We start from the raw sequence: 23,576 nt of genomic DNA, 5'->3' as shown, positions 1-23,576 counted from the left end.
ACACGGAGAAAGCCTTCGATCGGGTGGACTGGACTTATTTACGTGCTGGAGGCGTTGGGCCTACGATCACACATCCTCACCTGGATCATGGCTCTGTACTCGGACCCAAATGCTCAAGTCAAGGTCAACGGCTTCCTTTCCCCGAGATTCCCGATCAGAAATGGCACGAGACAGGGGGGCCCCCTTTCACCACTTTTGTTCGCCCTGATGCTGGAACCGTTTCTATGCACTGTCAGATATTAAAGGACTCACGGTACGTAACACGGAGCACAAGCTCTCGGCTTACGCCAACGATATGCTTTTCCACCTCACAGAACCTCTGATCTCTTAGCCTAATCTGATGCAGGAACTCCAACACTTCAGGACACTTTCTAACTTCAAAATCAATTATACGAAGTCAGAAATATTACCTATTCAATTGACACCCTCCCTGACTGACAGGTTGCAAACTGCCTTCCCATTCACTTGGACCAAATGCTCCCTAAAATACTTCTTAGGTATACGGCTGACGGACAGGTTTGACATCCTATATACCACTAACTTTCCCTCCCTACTAACAACTGTGAAAACAGATTTGGCCCTGTGGACTAAGACAGCTTTCACCTGAATAGGAAAACTCAATAACATGAAAATGAACATTCTGCCACGCGTGTTGTTCTATATGCAGATGGTACCCGTGGCCCTACCTAGGAGCTTTTTTGCCCAACTATCCAGTCTGATATCAACTGTTGTCTGGAACAATAAGAGACCGAGAATTGCAATTACACTGTTGAGTCGCCATAGGAGACATAGAAGGTCTGGGCCTCCCAGATGCTCAAAGGTATTATAGGGCTATATTCCTCCACAGGATACTTAACTGGCGCTTCCACACGCAATCCAAGCTATGGGTCTCACTAGAAAAATATATGGCGGGGAGAAATTTGGCCTATGCCCCGTGGCTGGCCCGGGAACACAGGGGGCTGTTTACCTCTACTTCTCTGCTGACAACCCAGGTTCTGAAAACCTGGGACCGACTCAACGCCAACTTGGCACTGGTGCCCCCTTTGTCCCCACTGGCCCCATTGGGAGGTTATCTGTGGTTCCTGCCTGGTAAACAGGCAGCTTTCTTCGGCCCCTGGGTAGACGATGGTAGCGCCAGTTGTGGTAAATTAATGCAGGACGGTAAATTAATTCCCCTCGAAACCCTACGGGACAGAGCGGGAAGTTTCCCTATGGACTTTTGGCATTATAGGCAGCTCCACCATTTTTTCAAAACACAAGGAGACTCCATACGAGATATCTCCTCACTCACACCTTTCGGACGCCTCTTCATAGCAGAAGAACCGATCCCACATATGGTCTCTGAACTCTACTAACTGCTTAGCTCTGCTTCTCCTGCAGTGAAGCCCTCATACATTAGGGCCTGGGAATGGGACTTAGAGACAGTTTTCACCCCCGTCCAACTATCTTCCCTCTACCAACTTATTCAATCCAGCTCAATTGACTCCAAGACGCAGGAAATTAATTACAAAATACTGATGCGCTGGTACGAGTACCGGCAGACTTAAGAAGAATATACCCATCCACACCAGACCAATGCTGGAGGGGTTGCGGTCACAAAGGCACCCTTCTGCACATTTGGTGGGATTGCCCTGTGATCAGACCTTACTGGGAAGACATCAAGTCCCAAATGAAAGTAATTATGGGCATAGACATACCTCTCTCTCCGGTTCACTTCCTGCTACACATTTCTCCCAAGCCAATGAGCCAGTACAAGAAAAATGTGCTGCCTCACTTGCTAAATGCAGCTAAGCGGCTACTCTCCATATTCTGGAGGCGCCCGCAAACCCCAAACAGGGAGGAATGGCGTCGCTGGGTGGGTGACATCCGAGAGGCAGAGGATTGGATTGCCACCTGCAGGGGTGTCTGTGACCGCTTCACCGCAACTTGGCAGCCCTGGACCGTGTATGTCTCTAGACCTGGGCCACATGCCTTCCAGCTTAGATGTAGCCCTCCTGGAACTGGCGGAGCCATCCCTGAGGGGGCGCCCTCACAGATGAATTCCACGAGTTGAAGGGTTCCAACACACCAATACATCATTTAACCAAATGAGAGAATGGGGGCGAGATGTTCTTTCCTCTCCTTTTTAGCTTTCCAGCACGTGTGGAAATGTCGACAGGACTATGTTTTAACTGGTCATTGCTGCCTACCTACAGATAGCCAGTATGTTAGATGCCAGGTGACGGGCGAGAAATAGACGAGCAGGTTGGCCTGATAGGATCTGGCGGTTTGATGCCATGGGAGACACCGACCTGTAGGGGGAATTGGCACCTTTGTGCCACCATGGTACAGACGCCTGGACTCGAGGGGGCTAGGGCGGGAGGCGGTTAGCTGGAGGCACAAGCTGGCCCCCCTCCCCCCGCACGTGCCCGCCTGACCCATCCCTTAACCCCAGGCGATACGCCATAATTTAAGTATTGTACAGGAAGCCTGCCAAATTTATTACACACAAGAACCCTTCTTAGGAGGACAGATATGTCTCATACTCAGCGGAAAGTATGACGGGCTGAGTCTCTCTAGCCCGATAAACAGGATGAGACCCGCCGACCTGCTACCTGATATTTGCTCTTTCTATAACTTTAGTTGCATCAAAATATAACTGTGACTAGAACCCTTTAGGGGTGAATGGGTTTAAGGGTAGCTTTGATGGGTACATAACATTACCCCGATTGGACCCCTACCCCCACACTAACCCCTTCTCCATCACACCAACCCCTCCCCCCACACCAACCCCTTCTCCATCACATGAAGATACTTAATGATCCTTAGTTTATACACTTGTTAATTAGGGTATTCCTGCTTTACCATAGGAATACTTTACTGGGTCAGAACTTCACCTCCATCACTAATACAGAAGTGACCTAGTAAGAGGCTCAGTTGACTGTATTTTGAACTTGTTCTTTCATTTCTGAAAGAAACTTATTGATTGTATGACTTATTGATTGTATGACTTATTGATTGTATTAACAGCTTCTGTTTCAATGTATACCCGATAACTGTGACTTTATGTATATCTGAAAAATTTTAATAAACATTTATTGAAAAAAAAAATATATAACTGTGACTGTTTATCATTCATGTTTTCATATTCTTTTCTTTTCAATTGAAAAACAAAAAATTATTGGTGTATTACATCAGGTGGTATTTGCAGGTCATTGCAGAACTTCTGAAGGTCGTTGGGAGTGCGTAAATATAATTGTTTGCCCTGGAAGGTCACGTTTAAGGCAAAAGGGAATTTCAATTTATATGAGATGCTTTGTTTGCGGAGTATGTCCAGTAGGGGTCGTAGTGCGCGCCTATTGTTCAGGGCGATTGGAAGTTCATTGCGGCATACTTTCGCCGTAATTTCCTCCTTCAGCTTAAAATTAGGAAGGCAGCATATTATGTCTCTGGGAGGTGCCGAGTCGGCCGGCCCTCAGTGCCCTCTCAGATTCAATCTGTGTGTCAGTTTGACATTCCAGCAGATCATTAAAGACAGATTGCAATGCAGAGGAAATGCTGCTCTGCTCCACTGTTTCGGGTATTCCTCTCACCCTTCTCCCTCTTATCCAAATCCTCTAATTGGCGGTTCATCTCAATAAGATGTGCTGAATGAGAGTCTGTGACTCTCTCCAAACGTGGAATGGCTTTGTCCCATCTGGAGCCGCTTTCTCCACCTCCTCTAACTTGTCAGCCTTAAGTTCTGTGATGGTGGATGAGAAAGTGCACTTTACGTCCACGGCTATCTTCATCATTGCCATGAAGGTGATCAGGTGAAGGAGTGCCCCTTACCTCTTCCTCGTATGTTGACTGCGAGTCCTCGCTAAAGTCCTCTTCTCCACGAGGCTGCACCATCTTGGATGAGGCCCTGTGACAGCGGTGCTGTATTTTGAAGGTGTCTGGTATTTTCTGGGAGCCAGGGAGAGGTGCGGAAGGGCGGGTACCGGAGTTATGGCGAGTGAGTCTGCTCATGTTTCAGCCAAAGAGCGGTGCCCTTAAGACCATAGGAGCCGAGGGTTCAGCGGAGTTCCTCTCTCGTGCAGCCATCCGCGTTGTGTGCCAAGCCACGCCCCCCCTGCTAATTTGTTAATAGCAACCTCCCACCACACAGATTTCAGGCTGATTTTATCTTGATTGACGCTGAACTTGTCTGAAGTTATCATGCTGATAACAGAAGAACGCAGCAGCAAAAAGACACAGGACAGGAGAGAGATAAGAAAACACTACAGATATATGTGCTTAGGCCAAATTGCATGAATCGGGTTTACATCCACTTTAAAAACAGGTATGACCCTGATGGACATCACTGCATGGGCTCAGGAAGACTTCCAGAAATCACTGAACACAGCTCGCCATGCTATCCAAAAATATAAGGCAAAGGTCTATCATGCAAAGAAGCCATATCTGGACATTATCCAGAAACACCACCATCTTCTCTGGGCCAAAGCTCATTATAAATGGTCTGTTGCAATGTGGAAATCTGTTCTGTGGTCAGGCAAATCAAAAATGTGAAATTTTTTGGCAACCATGAGTGATCCATACACATTAGTGTGTATGGAATAGGCAGTTTCACATCTGGAAAGGCATCATCAATACTGAAAGATATATGCTCCCATCCATACCACATCTTTTTCAGGGAAGGCCTTGCATATTCTAGCAAGACAATGCATCTATGACAACAGCATGGCTTCCTAGTAGAAGAGTCTGGGGGCTTCACTGGCTGCAGTCCAGACCTTTCACCAACTGAAAATCTTTGGTGCATCCCAAAACTCCAGCAACTACACGCTCGGACTCTCTCATGATGTTTTTTTTTGTTGTTTTTTTTTAAACCCAAAACATGTTACTGACCTGTTGCCAATCAAATTGGAGTTCCACTCGTTTTTGTAAGTTTATTAAAGGTCAGCAGCTACAAAAAGTGTAGCTGCTGAATTTTAATAAACAGACACTCACCTATCCCGCGGTCAAGCGATGCGGCCGCCCGAATGCCTCGCTCCTCTCCCCCGCCTCTCCGTGGCGCCGGCATTGCAAGTGTGGGCACACAGCTGTGACAGCTTGTGGCTTCACAGCCAGGTGAGGTCCCATGCGCAGCTTCCTGGCTGATGAATGAAATGTTCCTCCAGTATTTTTTGATAACATACGGCATTCATCTTGCCATCAATTTTGACCAAATTTCCTGTGTCTTTGTAGCTCACACATTCCCAAAACATCACAGATCCACCTCCGTGTTTCACAGTAGGGATGGTGGACCTTTCATCATAGGCCTTGTTGACTCCTCTCCAAATGTAGCGTTTATGGTTGTAGCCAAAAAGCTCAATATTAGTCTCATCACTCCAAATGACTTTGTGCGGGAAGGTTTGAGGCTTGTCTCTGTGCTGTTTGGCGTATTGTAAGTGGGATACTTTATGACATTTGCGTAGTAATGGATTTCTTCTGGAGACTGGACCATGCAGACCATCTTTCATCATGTGCCTCCTTATTGTGCATCTTGAAACAACCACACCACATGTTTTCAGAGAGTCCTGGATTTCACCTGAAGTTATTTGTGGGTTTTTCTTTGCATCCCGAACAATTTTCCTCGCAGTTGTGGCTGAAATTTTAGTTGGTCTACCTGACCGTGGTTTGGTTTCAACAGAACCCCTCATTTTCCACTTCTTGATTAGAGTTTGAACACTGCTGATTGGCATTCTCAATTCCTTGGATATCTTTTTATATCCCTTTCCCGTTTTATACAGTTCAACTGCCTTTTCCCGCCGATCCTTTGACAATTCTTTTGCTTTCCCCATGACTCAGAATCCAGAAATGTCAGTGCAGCACTGGATGAAAGATGCAAGGGTCTGTCAGGAGTCCAGAAACTCATTGACCTTTTATACACACACAGTAATTACAAACAGATCAAAGGTGAGGATGGTTACCTTTAATAGCCATTCAAACCCCTTTGTGTCAACTTATGTGCATGTTATCAGGCCAAAATCACTAGGGTATGTAAACTTTTGATCAGGGTCATTTGGGTAGTTTCTGTTGTCATTATGATATAAAAAGAGTAAACACAGCTGATTGATAATAAATGGCTTCAGCCAAACACTAACCATGAGTGAGAGAAAAGTTTTTGTGTTATTTATATTCTCTGAAAAATGGCCAAGAAATCATCAATTCTGCCAGGGTATGTAAACTTATGAGCACAACTGTATGTATTGACTAATAGATTAGAATGGCTATAATGGCTGTATTATTTTTGGGACACTGACATGTTCCTCTCACACTAAAGATACTATAAGATTGCACGTCATACGGAGACTCCTTTTCCTAGAATTGCCATCCTCTTTCTTTGAAACCAAACCCTGAATGTATTGTAACCCATCTGACTTTTACAATCTATAAAACCAAGGGACAATGCCCTTAATGAATGGACATCCTTCTAACCTCATCTCGTGTGTGGGTGTCATTTGGTGGTTCCCAGGGCCCTGGTGGGAGGTATCCAGCTGTTCAGTACAAGTCCCGTACATTAGCTCCCCCCCCCAAAAAATGACATACCAAATGTGGCATTAAGGGGTCGAGGAGGGCTTAAAGCGAAAGTTCCACTTTTGGGTGGAATTTCACTTCAATTTGTTGAAGAACATTCTTCCGGCTCTTCCTTGTTGGTACCACTTTGCCAGCTTTATGTTGCCCTGACCCAACTTTTTGGAGTGTTGCTGCCATAAAATTTTGTATTTGTTTCTAAAAATGGTCCATTCTCAGTGTTTAAACATTTGATAGGTTTTCTACTGTGAATAAAATATGGGATTGAGATTCGCAAATCATTGCATTGTTTTTATGTAGATTTTACACAGCGCCCAACTTATTTCGAATTGGGGTTGTATTTTAGACAGAGCTACACTGCTGTGCAAATGTTTTAGGCAGGTGTGATCCTAACATGCTGTACATGAAGAAGACTTTCAAAAATCAAAGTGTTAATAGTTCATTTATTTCCATTTTGTTAATTGATAAAAAAGAAAGAGAAGATAAATCCAATATTTGGGGTGCGCCCCCCCCCCTGCCTTCTTCTTGGTAGACTTGCACACAGTAGGTAAAGGAACTTGGCAGGTAGGTTGTTCTATGTACATCTTGGAGAACTAAGCACAGGTCTTCTGTGGATGTCAGCTGCCTCCAATACTTCATCCCAGACAAGATGGTGAGATAAGGACTCTGTGGGGGCCAAACCATCACTTCCAGGACTCCTTGTTCTTCCTTACACTGAAGATGGTTCTTAATGACATTGGCTGGATGTTTGGGGTGGTTGTCCTGCTGCAGAATAAATTTGGGACCAATCGCATGTCTCCCTGATGGTATGACATGATGGAGAAGCATCTGCCATTGATCCTGACCAAATCTCCAACTCCATTTGCAGAAATTCAGCCCATAACTTGCAAGGAACCTCCAAAATGCTTCACGGGTTGGCTGCAGACACTCATTGTACCACTCTCCAGCCCTTCCCCCGAAAAAAAGCCTCCAGCTACAGCCAACTATTTCACATTGCGACGACTCATCAGTCCAGAGCACCTGCTGCCATTTTCTGCCCCCTCAGTCCTGTGTTTTCCTGTATAGTTGTAGCGGCTCAGCCTTGCTTCCACATCGGAGGCTTTTGGAAGCAATTCTTCCATGAAGACAACTTTTGGCCAGACTTCTCCGGACAGTAGATGGGTGTACCTGGGTCCCATCAGTTCTGTGCTTATGGCACTACTGGATATGGAAGGAAGCAGGAGGTGCCTTACATCTGCTCGCCGACCACCGCGGCTACGCTCCTCGACATTGACCGACCACCGCAGCTACGCTCCTTGACATTGCCCGACCACTGCGGCTACGCTCCTCCACATTGCCCGACCACCGCGGCTACGCTCCTTGACATTGCCCGACCACAGCGGCTACGCTCCTTGACATTGCCCGACCACAGCGGCTACGCTCCTTGACATTGCCCGACCACAGCGGCTACGCTCCTTGACATTGCCCAACCACCGCAGCTACGCTCCTCCACATTGCCCGACCACCACGGCTACGCTCCTCCACATTGCCCGACCACCGCGGCTACGCTCCTCCACATTGCCCGACCACCGCGGCTACGCTCCTCCACATTGCCCGACCACCGCGGCTACGCTCCTCCACATTGCCCGACCACCGCGGCTACGCTCCTCCACATTGCCCGACCACCGCGGCTACGCTCCTCCACATTGCCCGACCACCGCGGCTACGCTCCTCCACATTGCCCGACCACCGCGGCTACGCTCCTCCACATTGCCCGACCACCGCGGCTACGCTCCTCCACATTGCCCGACCACCGCGGCTACGCTCCTCCACATTGCCCGACCACAGCGGCTACGCTCCTCCACATTGCCCGACCACCGCGGCTACGCTCCTCCACATTGCCCGACCACCGCGGCTACGCTCCTCCACATTGCCCGACCACCGCGGCTACGCTCCTCCACATTGCCCGACCACCGCGGCTACGCTCCTCCACATTGCCTGACCACCGCGGCTACCCTCCTCCACATTGCCCGACCACCGCAGCTACGCTCCTCCACATTGCCCGACCACCGCAGCTACGCTCCTTGACATTGCCCGACCACCGCGGCTACGCTCCTCCACATTGCCCGACCACCGCGGCTACGCTCCTCCACATTGCCCGACCACCGCGGCTATGCTCCTCCACATTGCCCGACCACTGCGGCTACGCTCTTTGACATTGCCCGACAACTGCGGCTACACTCCTCAATATTGCCCAAACACTGCGGCTGCACTTCTCAACCTCACCCATTGCTTTGTGTTTTTTCGAAAGGTCTTGAACAGCACTTCTTAAACCCCCAGTCTGCTTTGAAATCTTTGCCTGGGAAACACCTTGCTGATGCAGTAGAACTACCTTGTGCCTTGTTGCTGTGCTCAGTCTTGCCATAGTGTATGACCTGTGACATGAAACCATCTTCCACAATCTTACCTTACTAGCAGAGTTTGGCTGCTCCTCGCCCAGTTTCAAGCCTCCTACACAGCTGTTTGTTTCAGTTAATAACCATTTCAAACAACATATGAAATTGATATTCATTAGCACCTGCTTGGTATAATTGGTTAATCATACACCTGACTAATCCTACAAACTCCCTGACTTTGTACAAGTGTAAGAATTGATTAGTTTGAAGCCAAAAGGGAAGTCACACCAAATATTGATTGGATTTAGATTTTTCTTGTTTGCATTTTGTAAATTGCTAAAAATAAAAAATTATTTTTGAAAGCATTCTTATTTTACACCTGCCTAAAACGTGAGCACAGCACTGTATATTAAATCTTCAATTTACAGAAGATATTTTATTTTTTGGACAAAATAGGTTCTTTGCAATATTTTTCAGCTGTAATTCGTGAGAAGAAGTTGATGAAAACTACTTTCAGCTATGTTTCCTTGTGTCCCCTACATGCAGTGCAGTTCATTGTATCTGCTCTGTTATATAATCAGTTTCCAGTGAACTATTGTGGTATACAGTATATAGCAGACTCACAACTTACCCAGGAAACCATAACTGATGATACAAAGGTGGTCTGAAGTCAGCGACCTCCTTCATACCGGGGATGCGTTGCTGGTGTCCGGCCTTTGGAAGCACAGAGAGGTCTGATCCTTGATTGCTTTTATGGTAATGAGAGAAAAAATAAATAAAAACAATGATAGCAAATAAAACCCATCCTGGCAACATACGGCTCATTTGCCTCCATTGACCTTCAAAGACGGATAAAGCTGTAGTTTGTATTTCTGTAAATCCGCAGCAGGTACGATAATTACTGTAAACTCTATTAATTTGCAAAAACCAGAAAATATAAGCGGCGCTGATATTAATACAGTGACCAAGTGTATGACCAGTGTACTGAGTGATATCAAAAAACAAATAATATATATCACACAAAAGTAATCAATTGTACATCATATATAGCCCCCTAGGTCAAACAAAAATTAGATAGTAAAGTCCATCCATAGAAAAGACACATCCATAGAAATATCCATAAAGAAGACACCGTGAATGATGTGCAGATTTCTTAAATTTCCACCAAATCAAACGTGCCAGTGATTCCTCTCCCTTCAGATTCAACACTCACCGGATAAATATGCCTCACACTCTCGTGTTTTGGCACATAAGCATGGTAAACCTTACAATCAGGTTTAAGCGAAAAATCCAAATTCCATCCGTCTAAGTGCCATTTCATTCCCTATGCAAATAAAAAAATGCTCTGATAGTGTAGTAACATAAAACCAAATTTAATAAACTGTGTAAACTTCAAACATTGCACTCACATAAAATCTCTTTAAGTCAAGCAAAAAAAAACACAGCAACATGAACTCCCAATCCTCCTGTGTAAACGCCCAACACCAGATGTAATGATGGTCACGGCGGACCTGACATGTTTCGTCATCCCATGAGTAAGTCAGGTATGACGAAACATGTCGGGGCGTGGCTGTACGGCATCCATCAGTAGCAGTGTGTGACGGAGGACGCGCTGTATCGAATCTGAGTTTGTGAGCGGGGGATCCAAGTTCGATCAGACGAGGTTCAGTGAGTGGTAGTGAGAGCCTTATCCGCACACCTCGGGTCCGCCATGACCATCATTACATCTGGTGTTGGGCGTTTACACAGGAGGATTGGGAGTTCATGTTGCTGTGTTTTTTTTGCTTGACTTAAAGGGATTTTATGTGAGTGCAATGTTTGAAGTTTACACAGTTTATTAAATTTGGTTTTATGTTACTACACTATCAGAGCATTTTTTTATTTGCATAGGGAATGAAATGGCACTTAGACGGATGGAATTTGGATTTTTCGCTTAAACCTGATTGTAAGGTTTACCATACTTATGTGCCAAAACACGAGAGTGTGAGGCATATTTATCCGGTGAGTGTTGAATCTGAAGGGAGAGGAATCACTGGCATGTTTGATTTGGTGGACATTTAAGAAATCTGCACATCATTCACGGTGTCTTCTTTATGGATATTTCGATGTGTCTTTTCTATGGATGGACTTTACTATCTAATTTTTGTTTGACCTAGGGGGCTATATATGATGTACAATTGATTACTTTTGTGTGATATATATTATTTGTTTTTTGATATCACTCAGTACACTGGTCATACACTTGGTCACTGTATCAATATCAGCGCCGCTTATATAAATTTTCTGGTTTTTGCAAATTAATAGAGTTTACTTAATTACTTACACATTTAAAGTGGCAGCTTTGGAAGTTTCACAGACTTTCACACATTTCATATATTATATTTTTGTATATATTGTTTTATACACAGTGTTGAGATACACACCTTTCTAAAGCGCAGTGGTAGGAACTCAAGGAGGGCGTGCATTATTTGGGTACCATTGTTTACGATAATTACTGTACATGAATGACAAGTATCCCGTGTGCAATGAAATCTTCATTACAATCATCTCTCGGATACCTTTACAGCTGCGATCTTCTGGTGCTGCAAAGGGATTGATATAAGTGGCTCCACCTATCACAGGCACTCGTCCTTTCCAACCTCTTGAGCCATTCACAGAGGCCATACTATCACTTTCCACTATAAAAACTAATCTATGAATGGAGGAGGTGGACCTTTCATTCCTTTGCCTATTCTCCATTCATGAAGCAATTTTCATTGCAGGAAGTAATAGTACAACTTCTATGAAGCGGAGGGGGGGGCGTAAAGGACATGTGCCTGTGCCTGGTGGGGTGTATCAATTCCCGTGGAAGATCACAGCAGCGGGGGTATCTGGGGGAACAAAAGACAGATTTCAAGGAACTGAGCAGCGACCAGCACAGGCGGCACTCACTATACAGGGCTGTCTCTGGTGCCGCTTTATAAAAATCACAAAACTTCAGCTTTAAATTAAAATCCAGGTTTATCAATGTTAAATCAAAGGAAAATGTGTGAAAATATATTTCTACATACACTGCTAGATTTCTGTGATAATCCTAAACAATGGGCTTCAGTGCACGGTGACTTATATAATACAAACAACCTAGGGAGAAGGGTGGAGTCCATCTATTGTCTTGATAGCTGCCCCCCCCCCCCCCCCCAACATCAGTTCTTCTTGGAAGAAAAGGTGGGGGGGTGGGGGGTCAAAGTCTCCCACATATCCCAACATACTGGGCGCTTCCAAATGCTATGACAGGTGAATGGAATCTCGTATGACGACACGTTATGTTTCACCAACATATGAATTACATATTCTACCCGATATCGCGGGTCCCAGGAAAATTGACAAGGGAATTAGTCTTTCGTATTGGTACCCAAAAGGTTTATTACACAATGATCCAGTTCATCTTCAGCCCCAGAGATAGCAGTTCCGGTCCGCTTCAATAAAACACTATTCCTGCAGTGTAGTGCTCAGAGCGGCTACCATGAAAGAGATAATGTAAAAACCTCAATGGAGGAGAGGGTAGATAATCAGGAGACACAGGAAGGAAATTTCCCCATTTAGGGTACAGCCACCAGACGGACCCCCAGCAGAGGCATTCATCGTTCCACACCTCAGAACCCACAGGGGTCCCAAACTTCACCCATCTTGGGGGGCCTTCAGGAAAACGACTGCCTGGTTGGGGATCACCACCCTGGACCTGTATAGCACTCTGCCAAACTGCCAGGAAATCTAAAATTGCGCAGGGTCCAATGCAGAAAACATTACAGGCCATCCCCGCATGTTCATCGTATGGTGCAGATACCATTCCTCTTGGCCTTTGGTAACAGAACAGGATATAGCCAATCTCCTGTTCCTACTGAGAATTTGGAGAAATTCTAGCTAAGAAAAGTAGATGTGTAGAGATTGCAAACATTACCCAAGACACTAAAAAAAACTGAGGCTGTGCCTAGCCGGGAAGGGATTACAGTATCCATTTACCTGAAGATGGCACCATGACCCTATTGCAATGAATATAATGTCCTGTGACCTGCGATGTATGACAGAGAAATAAATGACCACGTCTCTGGTGTGAACTAAGAGCCCTTTCACACTGGGGCGGGGGGCGGCGTCGGCGGTAAAACACCGCTCAGTCTGAGGCTGTGGAACTTGGTGTAAGTGGAGCTGGTATAAGTGGGAGTTAAAAACAAGAGTTAGAGTATACAAGTCTTGCTGTTTGTTTGTTGTTTGTTTGTTTGCTGGGTTGCATTTTTGGGGCTTTTCCTTTTAGTTTTTAATTTGCCTTTTGCTGTCACTTTTTAAATCGCTTTTTTTTTTTTCTCTGGTTCCATCAATCTATCAATTAAGGGGGGTGGTTAATTGCTCACAGGTGCCTATTTAACTGGTTGTAGGACTCAGTCTGAGCGTGCTCAGTCTGAGGCTGTGGAACTTGGTGTAAGTGGAGCTGGTATAAGTGGGAGTTAAAAACAAGAGTTTAAAACAGGAGGTTATAACAGGGGTCATAGTACCTGTGTAGTGTGAGTATCTGAGTGTTGTCTGAGTAGTGTGTGTGGATCGTTAGTACTTGTGTATTGCGAGTGCACGTAGGTCTGTGAGTACCTGGGTATTGTCTTGTTGTGTACCTGTGTATTGTCTTGAGTATTAGTGCCAGGAAGCTAGCTGTTAGGTAATTTGGACAGGGTAAAATCCCCAAATCCTCACTAAATTTAATAGGTACGATGCCCGGCGGGTGTGGAGAGGCGACTCTTTGTACATCTTGCTGCATGTATTCGTTCCTTGATCATCCGATCGAGGGCGAATACTGCTGTGCAAGATGTAAGCACATTGTTTCCCTGGAAGCCCAGGTTCTGAATCTGGGGAAGCAACTGTCAGCACTGAGAAGTCCCTCCATACTAAAGGTGAGCCAGGAACGTACACGGCAGGTGCCGGCAGGGGCCAGCACAGAGGGGGGTGGAGACAAAGAGGTGCCGGAAGGGGCCAGCACAGAGGGGGGTGGAGACAAAGAGGTGCAGGCACAGAGGGGGGTGGAGACAAAGAGGTGCAGGCACAGAGGGGGGTGGAGACAAAGAGGTGCAGGCACAGAGGGGGGTGGAGACAAAGAGGTGCAGGCACAGAGGGGGGTGGAGACAAAGAGGTGCCGGCAGGGGCCAGCACAGAGGTGGGTGGAGACAAAGAGGTGCAGGAGGGGCCAGCACAGAGGTGGGTGGAGACAAAGAGGTGCAGGCACTAGCAAAGAGTAGATGGGTGACAGTCAGGAGGGGTAGAGGGGGAAGTGCCAGGGAGGCCGATCCATGACTGGAGCATCCCAATAAGTACGCTCCATTGAGTGACATTGGTGAAACCAGTCAGGGACCAGCACTGCTGGAGATGAGGGACTCTCCTAGCTGCCAGGGGAAGAACTCCTCCAGTGAGAGTGGGGGGGCAGCAAAGGGAAAGGAAAGACAGATTCTGGTGGTAGGGGACTCAATTCTTAGAAGGACAGAGAGGGCAATCTGTAACCAAGACCTGAAGCTCCGAACAGTATGTTGTCTACCGGGCGCTCGGGTTCGGCACATCACGGATCTTGTGGACAGATTACTGGGAGGGGCTGGGGAAGACCCGGCTGTCATGGTGCACGTTGGCACCAATGACAAAGTCAGAGGCAGATGGAGTGTCCTAAAGAACAATTTTAGGGACTTAGGAGCTAAATTGAGGGAAAGGACCTCCAAGGTAGTGTTCTCAGGAATACTACCGGTACATCGAGCCACACCAGAAAGGCAGAGGGAGATTAGGGAAGTAAACAAGTGGCTGAAGAGCTGGTGTAGTAAGGAGGGGTTTGGGTTCCTGGAGGACTGGGCCGACTTCTCAGTCGGTAACTGGTACTATAGAAGGGACGGACTGCACCTAAATGAGGAGGGTGCAGATCTGCTGGGAATGAAGATGGCCAAAAAGTTAGAGGGGTTTTTAAACTAGGCGATGGGGGGGAGGGTCCAGAGACAGTGATAGCCAGCGCGGAAGATATTCCAGAGGGTAGTATTGGGGGCATTAGTGGTAGGTTAACCAAAGCACAAAAACACAAGGTGAGTATAGTAGCAAGTCCTAGTTGCAATCTTGAAACACCCAATACGAGGACAATATGCGACCGGTCTAAACTATGTGGCATGTTCACCAATGCCAGGAGCATGGCGGACAAGATGGGTGAACTAGAGATACTGTTGTACGAGGAGGATTTGGATTTTGTGGGAATTTCAGAGACCTGGTTCAACAGCTTTCATGATTGGCTGGCAAACATTCAAGGGTATACCCTATACCGCAAGGATAGAGAGGGTAAAAAAGGGGGAGGGGTATGCCTATATATATCAAGAATAATGTACAAGTGAATGTGAGAGATGACATCACTGAGGGAGCTAGGGAGGAGGTGGAATCTTTATGGGTAGAGCTCCAAAGGGATGAAGCTAAGGGGAAAATAATACTGGGAGTATGCTATAGGCCCCCTAACCTGAGGGAGGAAGTGGAGACGGATCTCCTATCACACATTGGATTAGCAGCAAGGATGGGAAGTGTTATCATAATGGGGGATTTTAATTATCCAGACATAGACTGGGCGGAGGGAACCGCGCATTCATTTAAGGCTCGCCAGTTCCTTAATGTCTTGCAGGACAATTTTATGGGTCAGATGGTAGACGCACCAACTAGAAATAAAACATTACTGGATCTACTGATTACCAACAATACAGACCTGATAACAGATGTGGAAATACGGGGCAATTTAGGTAACAGCGATCACAGGTCAATTAGTTTCAGTATAAATCACACAAATAGGAAACATGAAGGGAACACAAAGACACTGAATTTCAAAAGAGCCAACTTCCCTAAACTACAAACCTTGCTAAAAGGCATAAATTGGGATAAAATATTAGGAACAAAGAATACGGAGGAGAGATGGGTTTGCTTTAAGAGCATATTAAATAAGGGCATTAGCCAATGTATCCCATTGGGTAATAAATTTAAAAGAGCGAACAAAAATCCTGGATGGCTTAACTCCAATGTAAAAATGCATATAAAAGCAAAGGAGAAGGCCTTCAAAAAATACAAGGTTGAGGGATCATCATCAGCATTCAGACTTTATAAAGAATGCAATAAGAAATGTAAGGGTGCAATTAGGACCGCGAAGATAGAACATGAAAGACACATAGCGGAGGAGAGCAAAAAAAAAAATCACAAGAAATTCTTTAAGTATGTAAACAGTAAAAAAGGGAGGACAGACCATATTGGCCCCATAAAGAATGAGGAAGGACATCTGGTTACAAAGGATGGGGAGATGGCAAAGGTATTGAATTTATTCTTCTCCTCAGTCTTCACGAGTGAATCGGGGGGCTTCAGTAACCAAAACTGCAGTGTTTATCCTCAGGACACAACACAGGAAGCACCTACATGGTTAACAGAGGACGGAATTAAAATTAGAATTGAGAAACTTAACATTAATAAATCACCGGGACCAGATGGCTTGCACCCGAGGGTACTTAGGGAACTCAGTCAGGTGATTGCCAGACCGTTGTTCCTAATTTTTACAGACAGTCTATTGACTGGAATGGTACCAGCTGATTGGAGAAAAGCCAATGTAGCACCAATATTTAAAAAGGGCCCAAAAAACATCCCTGGGAATTACAGACCAGTTAGCCTAACATCAATAGTATGTAAACTCTTGGAGGGGATGATAAGGGACTACATACAAGATTTTAGTAATAAGAATGATATCATTAGCAGTAATCAGCATGGATTTATGAAGAATTGTTCTTGCCAAACCAATCTATTAACCTTCTATGAGGAGGTGAGTTGCCATCTAGATAAAGGAAGGCCTGTAGACGTGGTGTATCTGGATTTTGCAAAAGCATTTGACACAGTTCCCCATAAACGTTTACTGTACAAAATAAGGTGCGTTGGCATGGACCATAGGGTGAGTACATGGATTGAAAACTGGCTACAAGGGCGTGTTCAGAGGGTGGTGATAAATGGGGAGTACTCAGAATGGTCAGGGGTGGGTAGTGGGGTCCCCCAGGGTTCTGTGCTGGGACCAATCCTATTTAATTTGTTCATAAACGACCTGGAGGATGGGATAAACAGTTCAATCTCTGTATTTGCAGACGATACTAAGCTAAGCAGGGCAATAACTTCTCCGCAGGACGTGGAAATCTTGCAAAAAGACCTGAACAAATTAATGGGGTGGGCGGCTACATGGCAAATGAGGTTCAATGTAGAAAAATGTAAAATAATGCATTTGGGTGGCAAAAATATGAATGCAATCTATACACTGGGGGGAGAACCTCTGGGGGGGATCTAGGATGGAAAAGGACCTGGGGGTCCTAGTAAATGATAGGCTCAGCAATGGCATGCAATGCCAAGCTGCTGCTAATAAAGCAAACAGAATATTGGCATTAAAAAGGGATCAACTCCAGAGATAAAACGATAATTCTCCCGCTCTACAAGACTCTGGTCCGGCCGCACCTGGAGTATGCTGTCCAGTTCTGGGCACCAGTCCTCAGGAAGGATGTACTGGAAATGGAGCGAGTACAAAGAAGGGCAACAAAGCTAATAAAGGGCCTGGAGGATCTTAGTTATGAGGGAAGGTTGTGAGCTCTGAACTTATTCTCTCTGGAGAAGAGACGCTTGAGAGGGGATATGATTTCAATTTACAAAATACTGTACTGGTGACCCCACAATATACAAATACCGGACTGGTGACCCCACAATATACAAATACCAGACTGGTGACCCCACAATAGGGATAAAACTTTTTCGCAGAAGAGAGTTTAATAAGACTCGTGGCCACTCATTACAATTAGAAGAAAAGAGGTTTAACCTTAAACTACGTAGAGGGTTCTTTACTGTAAGAGCGGCAAGGATGTGGAATTCCCTTCCACAGGCGGTGGTCTCAGCGGGGAGCATTGATAGCTTCAAGAAACTATTAGATAATCACCTGAATGACCGCAATATACAGGGATATGTAATGTAATACTGACACATAATCACACACATAGGTTGGACTTGATAGACTTGTGTCTTTTTTCAACCTCACCTACTATGTAACCGTAGGTATGCGGCCGATAGCGGGCGGTTTTACCCCCCGCTAGCGGCCGAGAAAGGGTTAAATACCACCGCAAAGCGCCTTTACAGAGGCGCTTTGCCGGCGGTATAGCCGCGCCGTCCCGTTTCAATGGGCAGGAGCGGTAAAGGAGCGGTATACACACCGCTCCTTCACCGCTCCGAAGATGCTGCTGGCAGGACATTTTTTACCATCCTGCCAGCGCATCGCTCCAGTGTGAGAACCCTCGGGGCTTTCACACTGGAATGAAAGCAGCGGCACTTTCGGGTCGGTTTGCAGGCACTATTATTAGCGCAATAGCGCCTGCAAACCGCCCCAGTGTGAAAGGGCTCTAACTCTGGTATAATATCTTCTAAAGCAGGAAACATCAAAAGGAAGAAAAGCATTAAGCAGAAATATAGGACTTGCGGAGCTATTGCTAGATCCTGGAAGTCTCCTACCATTCCATTGGACGTGGTCAAGACTTAATTATCTTGGATAATGGTCAATGAAAAAGACAAAATGAAATAGCCAAAGTCCTATCTTCTCTATAGAATATTAGCCCATATACAGCGGCCCGCAGGGCATTTCATTATGGTTTCAGAGGCGGGCACAAAAATGTATAAAATTCCCCTTATAGGGGCCATTCTCCCAGCCCTACCCAGGTTCCACCTCATCTCATCCAGGCTATCAGGGCCCTGCGGGGGCGGGGCTTCACTTATTATGAGACTCAGTGGAACTGCTCCACCCAGACGTAAGCTAAAAGGATGTACAGAGAAAGTGTAATTTTATATGTGAAGATCAAAAGTCAAAATGTTTCCTTTTAAATGAGATGTGCAGATGTTTTATTTTTGCTCTAAAAACAATACAAACTATTGGAATTGAAAAGAGAAATCTAGGTAGGCAGGCAGCGCTCTCCAGCTTCAATACATCGAGTAGTTTGGACTTCTCCAGATAGGTACTAGTGGGGGTGAGGAGTCTGAGATGTGGTATGAGGATATCGCCCTCTAAAAGAAAAAAAAAACTAACATGTGCACAGATATAATATCCAAAAATACCTGAACTTCGAAAAGCACCTCTTAAATTTTACAATACAAAGTCGCTAACTCTAAGTGGCAACTTACCTCCTAGGTTTGCCCTCTAAGAGGTCATCAAGATAGTTCTTCCGTTCTATGCAGTGTCCGCGGCTTTTGTTGAATCCTGCAAAGTATCAAAGTTAATAAAGAGAATACACGAAATGCTGCTTTCAAATATCCAATACAATCAAACCATGGTAAAGAATAGAATATTCTGTAAGATACTCACTTTCTATAGCTTCAGATGGCACCACACCAAGCACATCAATCATATACCTACAAAGAGAGACGGGATGTAACCAAAGAGACATGTGGGCACAACTTCCTCTGAATTTAAAGTCTTTGTTAACCTTAGGGTTAGGCTAATCCTGCCAGTTTCTGCCCTCCCCCTGTAAACTGACCACGGTTAATCATGGCTGTTGAGCGCAGACACCGTGGTCAGTTTACGTGCTTCTGTCATCCGCTCTCTTCTCTGTGCTCTTCCTCCTCCCCTCCATTTTTGTCAGTATCCTCTATTTATTCATGTAAAGGGCTCCTGTGTCTGTGCCTTATAAAAATAAGAGTGAAAGAAAGCGTCATGAAACATAAAGTCGTAAAAAACCGCAACAAAATGATCAATAACACAGGTAGTGTCAGTGAAAAATACAGTGCATCTGGAAGTGCAAAAACAGTGTATATAAATACAATGAAATGAAGAGCCTCAACATATAATGGTGACTAATAAAGTGAACATACAATGTTATGCATACAAATAAAAGGCCCGTGATGGATCTTATAAAAGTCAAAGACACAGTACAGCTGAAAACAAAAAGTACAAAATAAATGATAAATGGATAGAAGTCCCAGAAGTGGTAACAATAAACTGTGGTATTGTAAAAATGCAACTGCTGCATTTATCGGACAGTCTCTGGGGCAAATATATTCAATGGTGGATGTACACTTAGGAGTGCCTTCACCATCCAGGGAGGGAGAAGAAAAAAAGGTATTCTTACCAAGAGTGGTGGACCCAGCTCGACGTACGGTGGTGGTTCAATCAGGCATGGAAACGGAGACGTGAAGTCAAGCTCCCAGGGTGAGCTACATGATAACCTCCTCCATAGGCAAATAGACATCCAGGATGCCAATTTTTTGGCGATAATGGAACACTCCAACACCAAGCAGGTATCAGCTCACTAAAAACTTCTCCTCCAGGAAGGGTGTGTAGTATTAAAGGCATATAAAAGAAAAAAAAAAGAAGAATCTCCACATGGTGTGAATCCGTATGGTGGGATTTATTTGCAATAAAAAAATGGATATCCAAACAAAAAATATTCGATAAAAACAGTTCAAATTAACAAATAAAGGACAGCGCAGTTTGAGGTGGCCGGGGCCAGCGTATTAACCCTACGCGTTTCGTCTTAAGAGACTTCAACTGGGGTATGGGTAACCCTAACCCACCACCGTACCGTGAGCTGGGTCCACCACTCTTGGTAAGAATACCTTTTTCTCTTTTCCCTCCCTGGATGGTGAAGGCACTCCTGGGTGTACATCCACCATTGAATATATTTGCCCCAGAGACTGTCCGATAAATGCAGCAGTTGCATTTTTACAATACCACAGTTTATTGTTACCACTTCTGGGACTTCTATCCATTTATCATTTATTTTGTACTTTTTGTTTTCAGCTGTTACAGTACTGTGTCTTTGACTTCTATAAGATCCATCACGGGCCTTTTATTTGTATGCATAACATTATATGTTGAGGCTCTTCATTTCATTGTATTTATATACACTGTTTTTGCACTTCCAGATGCACTGTATTTTTCACTGACACTACCTGTGTTATTGATCATTTTGTTAGATGCGTTTTTTCGTGACTTTACGTCACATGACGCTTTCTTTCACTCTTATAAGTTGTGAATTACACATTATATATTGATAAACATTCTCACGCTTTCTAACATGAGAGACTAACCTTTTGATACATTTTGGTTAGCCTCTTTTTTTTGTTTATTCCCAGAGCTACACTTTTACTTACATTTTGATCACAATTAGTCTGATTGCTGTGTTGGCTGCTCACACCTTATAGGTTGGCTCAGTATTTTACTTTTCACTTATAAAAATAATGCAGCTATATACCTGTTCACAGATCGCCGATCGGCACTCACGTGACCCGCTGGCTCTCTCCTCCTCCTGAATGACATGAGCGGGGGATCCTCGGCCAGCTCGCTGCAGCTGTCAGGCCGAGGGAGCACTTTACATGAATAAACAGAGGATACTGACATTTTATCTTGGTGGGTTAACTTTAAAGGTGAAGCCCATCCTTTGTACAAAAAATAAGTAATGCACATATATTTTCTATATATTCAGTGAATCACGGGTGCAATGCCAGGCTCCTCCTCCAGCTCTATGTTCATACAAAGGTACAGGCTTTCCCTAAAACTCCATTCACACCTAGGCGTTTGGAATCACCGCGTTCTTTGCTCGGGATTCCAGAATCGCGTCAAAATGCGGGACCTGATTGCGATGCCATTACTTGTTAATGTCGCAGTGTTATTGTGCCAAAACCAAAAAAATCGTGCTGCAATCGCGGCAAAATCGCAACGCACAAAGCTTGTCGCTCAAAATGGAGCAAGAGATTCTTTTTTGGCGAGACTGAAGTGATTTTGCTGTGTTTGCAGTGCAATTTATTCCCCACTAATCACTGCAAAAATCGCACCGTGACTGGGATTTAACAAGACATCACAATCGCGTCCCACGTTTTGCTGCGATTCTGGAATCTGTGATTCTGCCTGCGATTCCAAACACCTGGGTGTGAATAGAGCCCTAGAGAACTGGAGGAAGTGTCAATGGACTGTGAGGGCAATCACCACCGAGTCAGAACGATAAACCCCATTTACTGCAGCCACAGACAGGACATTTGTTCCTTCACACCCCTTCCCCCAACATTTTAATCGATTTCAAGTCTGACAGTTGATGCGGGGAAGAACTCATGCATGCAGTCAGAGGGGTGTCCATTGTGCGGGTGGGAGATTTTCTTGGCACCATGTTGCACCTTAAATATGAGTGTAACATGGTCCTAAAGCTGATCTCCGGCTTTATAGTCACATTAAAAGAGAAGTAACAATTTGTTTTTTCTGTTTCATACTAACCAAGGTGGATGAAGCGTCGATCCCCCGGCGTCTCTGCACTGAGAACTGAGTGATCGAATATCTCCGATGGCTCCGTTCTCACAGATCACCAGAGATTGTCAATCAGCAGCTCTGTGAGAGGCTGAGCCGGGTGTCAGTCCAGGCACCTGGTGGATCCCGACTCCCATTGTCGGGATGATGTGATACCTGGACTGATTTCTGTGATGTCAGCAGAGAACAGGTCACAGAACTGAAAAACAAACTGCACTCCTGTGACCCATAAGAGAAGTCCAACCAAACGAGATCTGGCTGGACTTCTCCTTTAAATAGTTCCTTTGTGCCAAGCTGGCCAAAGCAAAGTATTTCCTACTCTAACATGTGTGCCTGCTATATAAACTGTATACAGTACACGGCTCTATGCAGTACACGGCTCTATGCAGTACACGGCTCTATGGAGTACACGGCTCTATGCAGTACACGGCTCTATGCAGTACACGGCTCTATGCAGTACACGGCTCTATGCAGTACACGGCTCTATGCAGTACACGGCTCTATGGAGTACACGGCTCTATGCAGTACACGGCTCTATGCAGTACACGGCTCTATGCAGTACACGGCTCTATGGAGTATACAGCTCTATGGAGTATACAGCTCTATGGAGTATACAGCTCTATGGAGTATACAGCTCTATGGAGTATACAGCTCTATGGAGTATACACCTCTATGCAGTATACAGCTCTATGCAGTATACAGCTCTATGCAGTATACAGCTCTATGGAGTATACAGCTCTATGGAGTAGAGCCGTGTACTGCATAGAGCCGTGTACTGCATAGAGCCGTGTACTGCATAGAGCCGTGTACTGCATAGAGCCGTGTACTGCATAGAGCCGTGTACTGCATAGAGCCGTGTACTGCATAGAGCCGTGTACTGCATAGAGCCGTATACTCCATAGAGCTGTATACTGCATAGAGCTGTATACTGCATAGAGCCGTGTACTGCATAGAGCCGTGTACTGCATAGAGCCGTGTACTGCATAGAGCCGTGTACTGCATAGAGCCGTGTACTGCATAGAGCCGTGTACTGCATAGAGCCGTGTACTGTATAGAGCTGTATACTCCATAGAGACGTGTACTGCATAGAGCTGTATACTCCATAGAGCCATGTACTCCATAGAGCCGTGTACTGCATAGAGCCCTGTACTGCATAGAGCCGTGTACTCCATAGAGCCGTGTACTCCATAGAGCCGTGTACTCCATAGAGCCGTGTACTCCATAGAGCCGTGTACTCCATAGAGCCGTGTACTCCATAGAGCCGTGTACTGCATAGAGCCGTGTACTGTATACAGTTTATATATTTGTCTCATAGATGTTGCTGGATATTCTGAGGAGGGGTTTATGTGTTT

The 23,576-nt window shown here is 45.3% G+C and overlaps 1 protein-coding gene across 1 annotated transcript in view; it reads right to left on the bottom strand.

Moving 5' to 3' along the window:
* Positions 1–23,576, bottom strand: part of DUSP11 (dual specificity phosphatase 11) — a 151,577-nt gene that overhangs the window by 36,631 nt on the left and 91,370 nt on the right. The window contains exons 6-8 of the mRNA XM_073618213.1: positions 19,294–19,340; positions 19,113–19,188; positions 9,541–9,657 (exon numbers count right to left, since the gene is read on the bottom strand). Of these exons, the coding sequence (XP_073474314.1) occupies positions 9,541–9,657; positions 19,113–19,188; positions 19,294–19,340 (240 nt within the window). The remainder of the gene's footprint in view (positions 1–9,540; positions 9,658–19,112; positions 19,189–19,293; positions 19,341–23,576) is intronic.

This window comes from Aquarana catesbeiana, linkage group LG03, assembly GCF_042186555.1.
Source record: "Aquarana catesbeiana isolate 2022-GZ linkage group LG03, ASM4218655v1, whole genome shotgun sequence".
In the NCBI taxonomy this organism is placed as follows: domain Eukaryota; kingdom Metazoa; phylum Chordata; class Amphibia; order Anura; family Ranidae; genus Aquarana; species Aquarana catesbeiana.
Note: the sequence above shows the minus strand (reverse complement) of the source record. Positions and strands in the feature narration are given on the sequence as shown.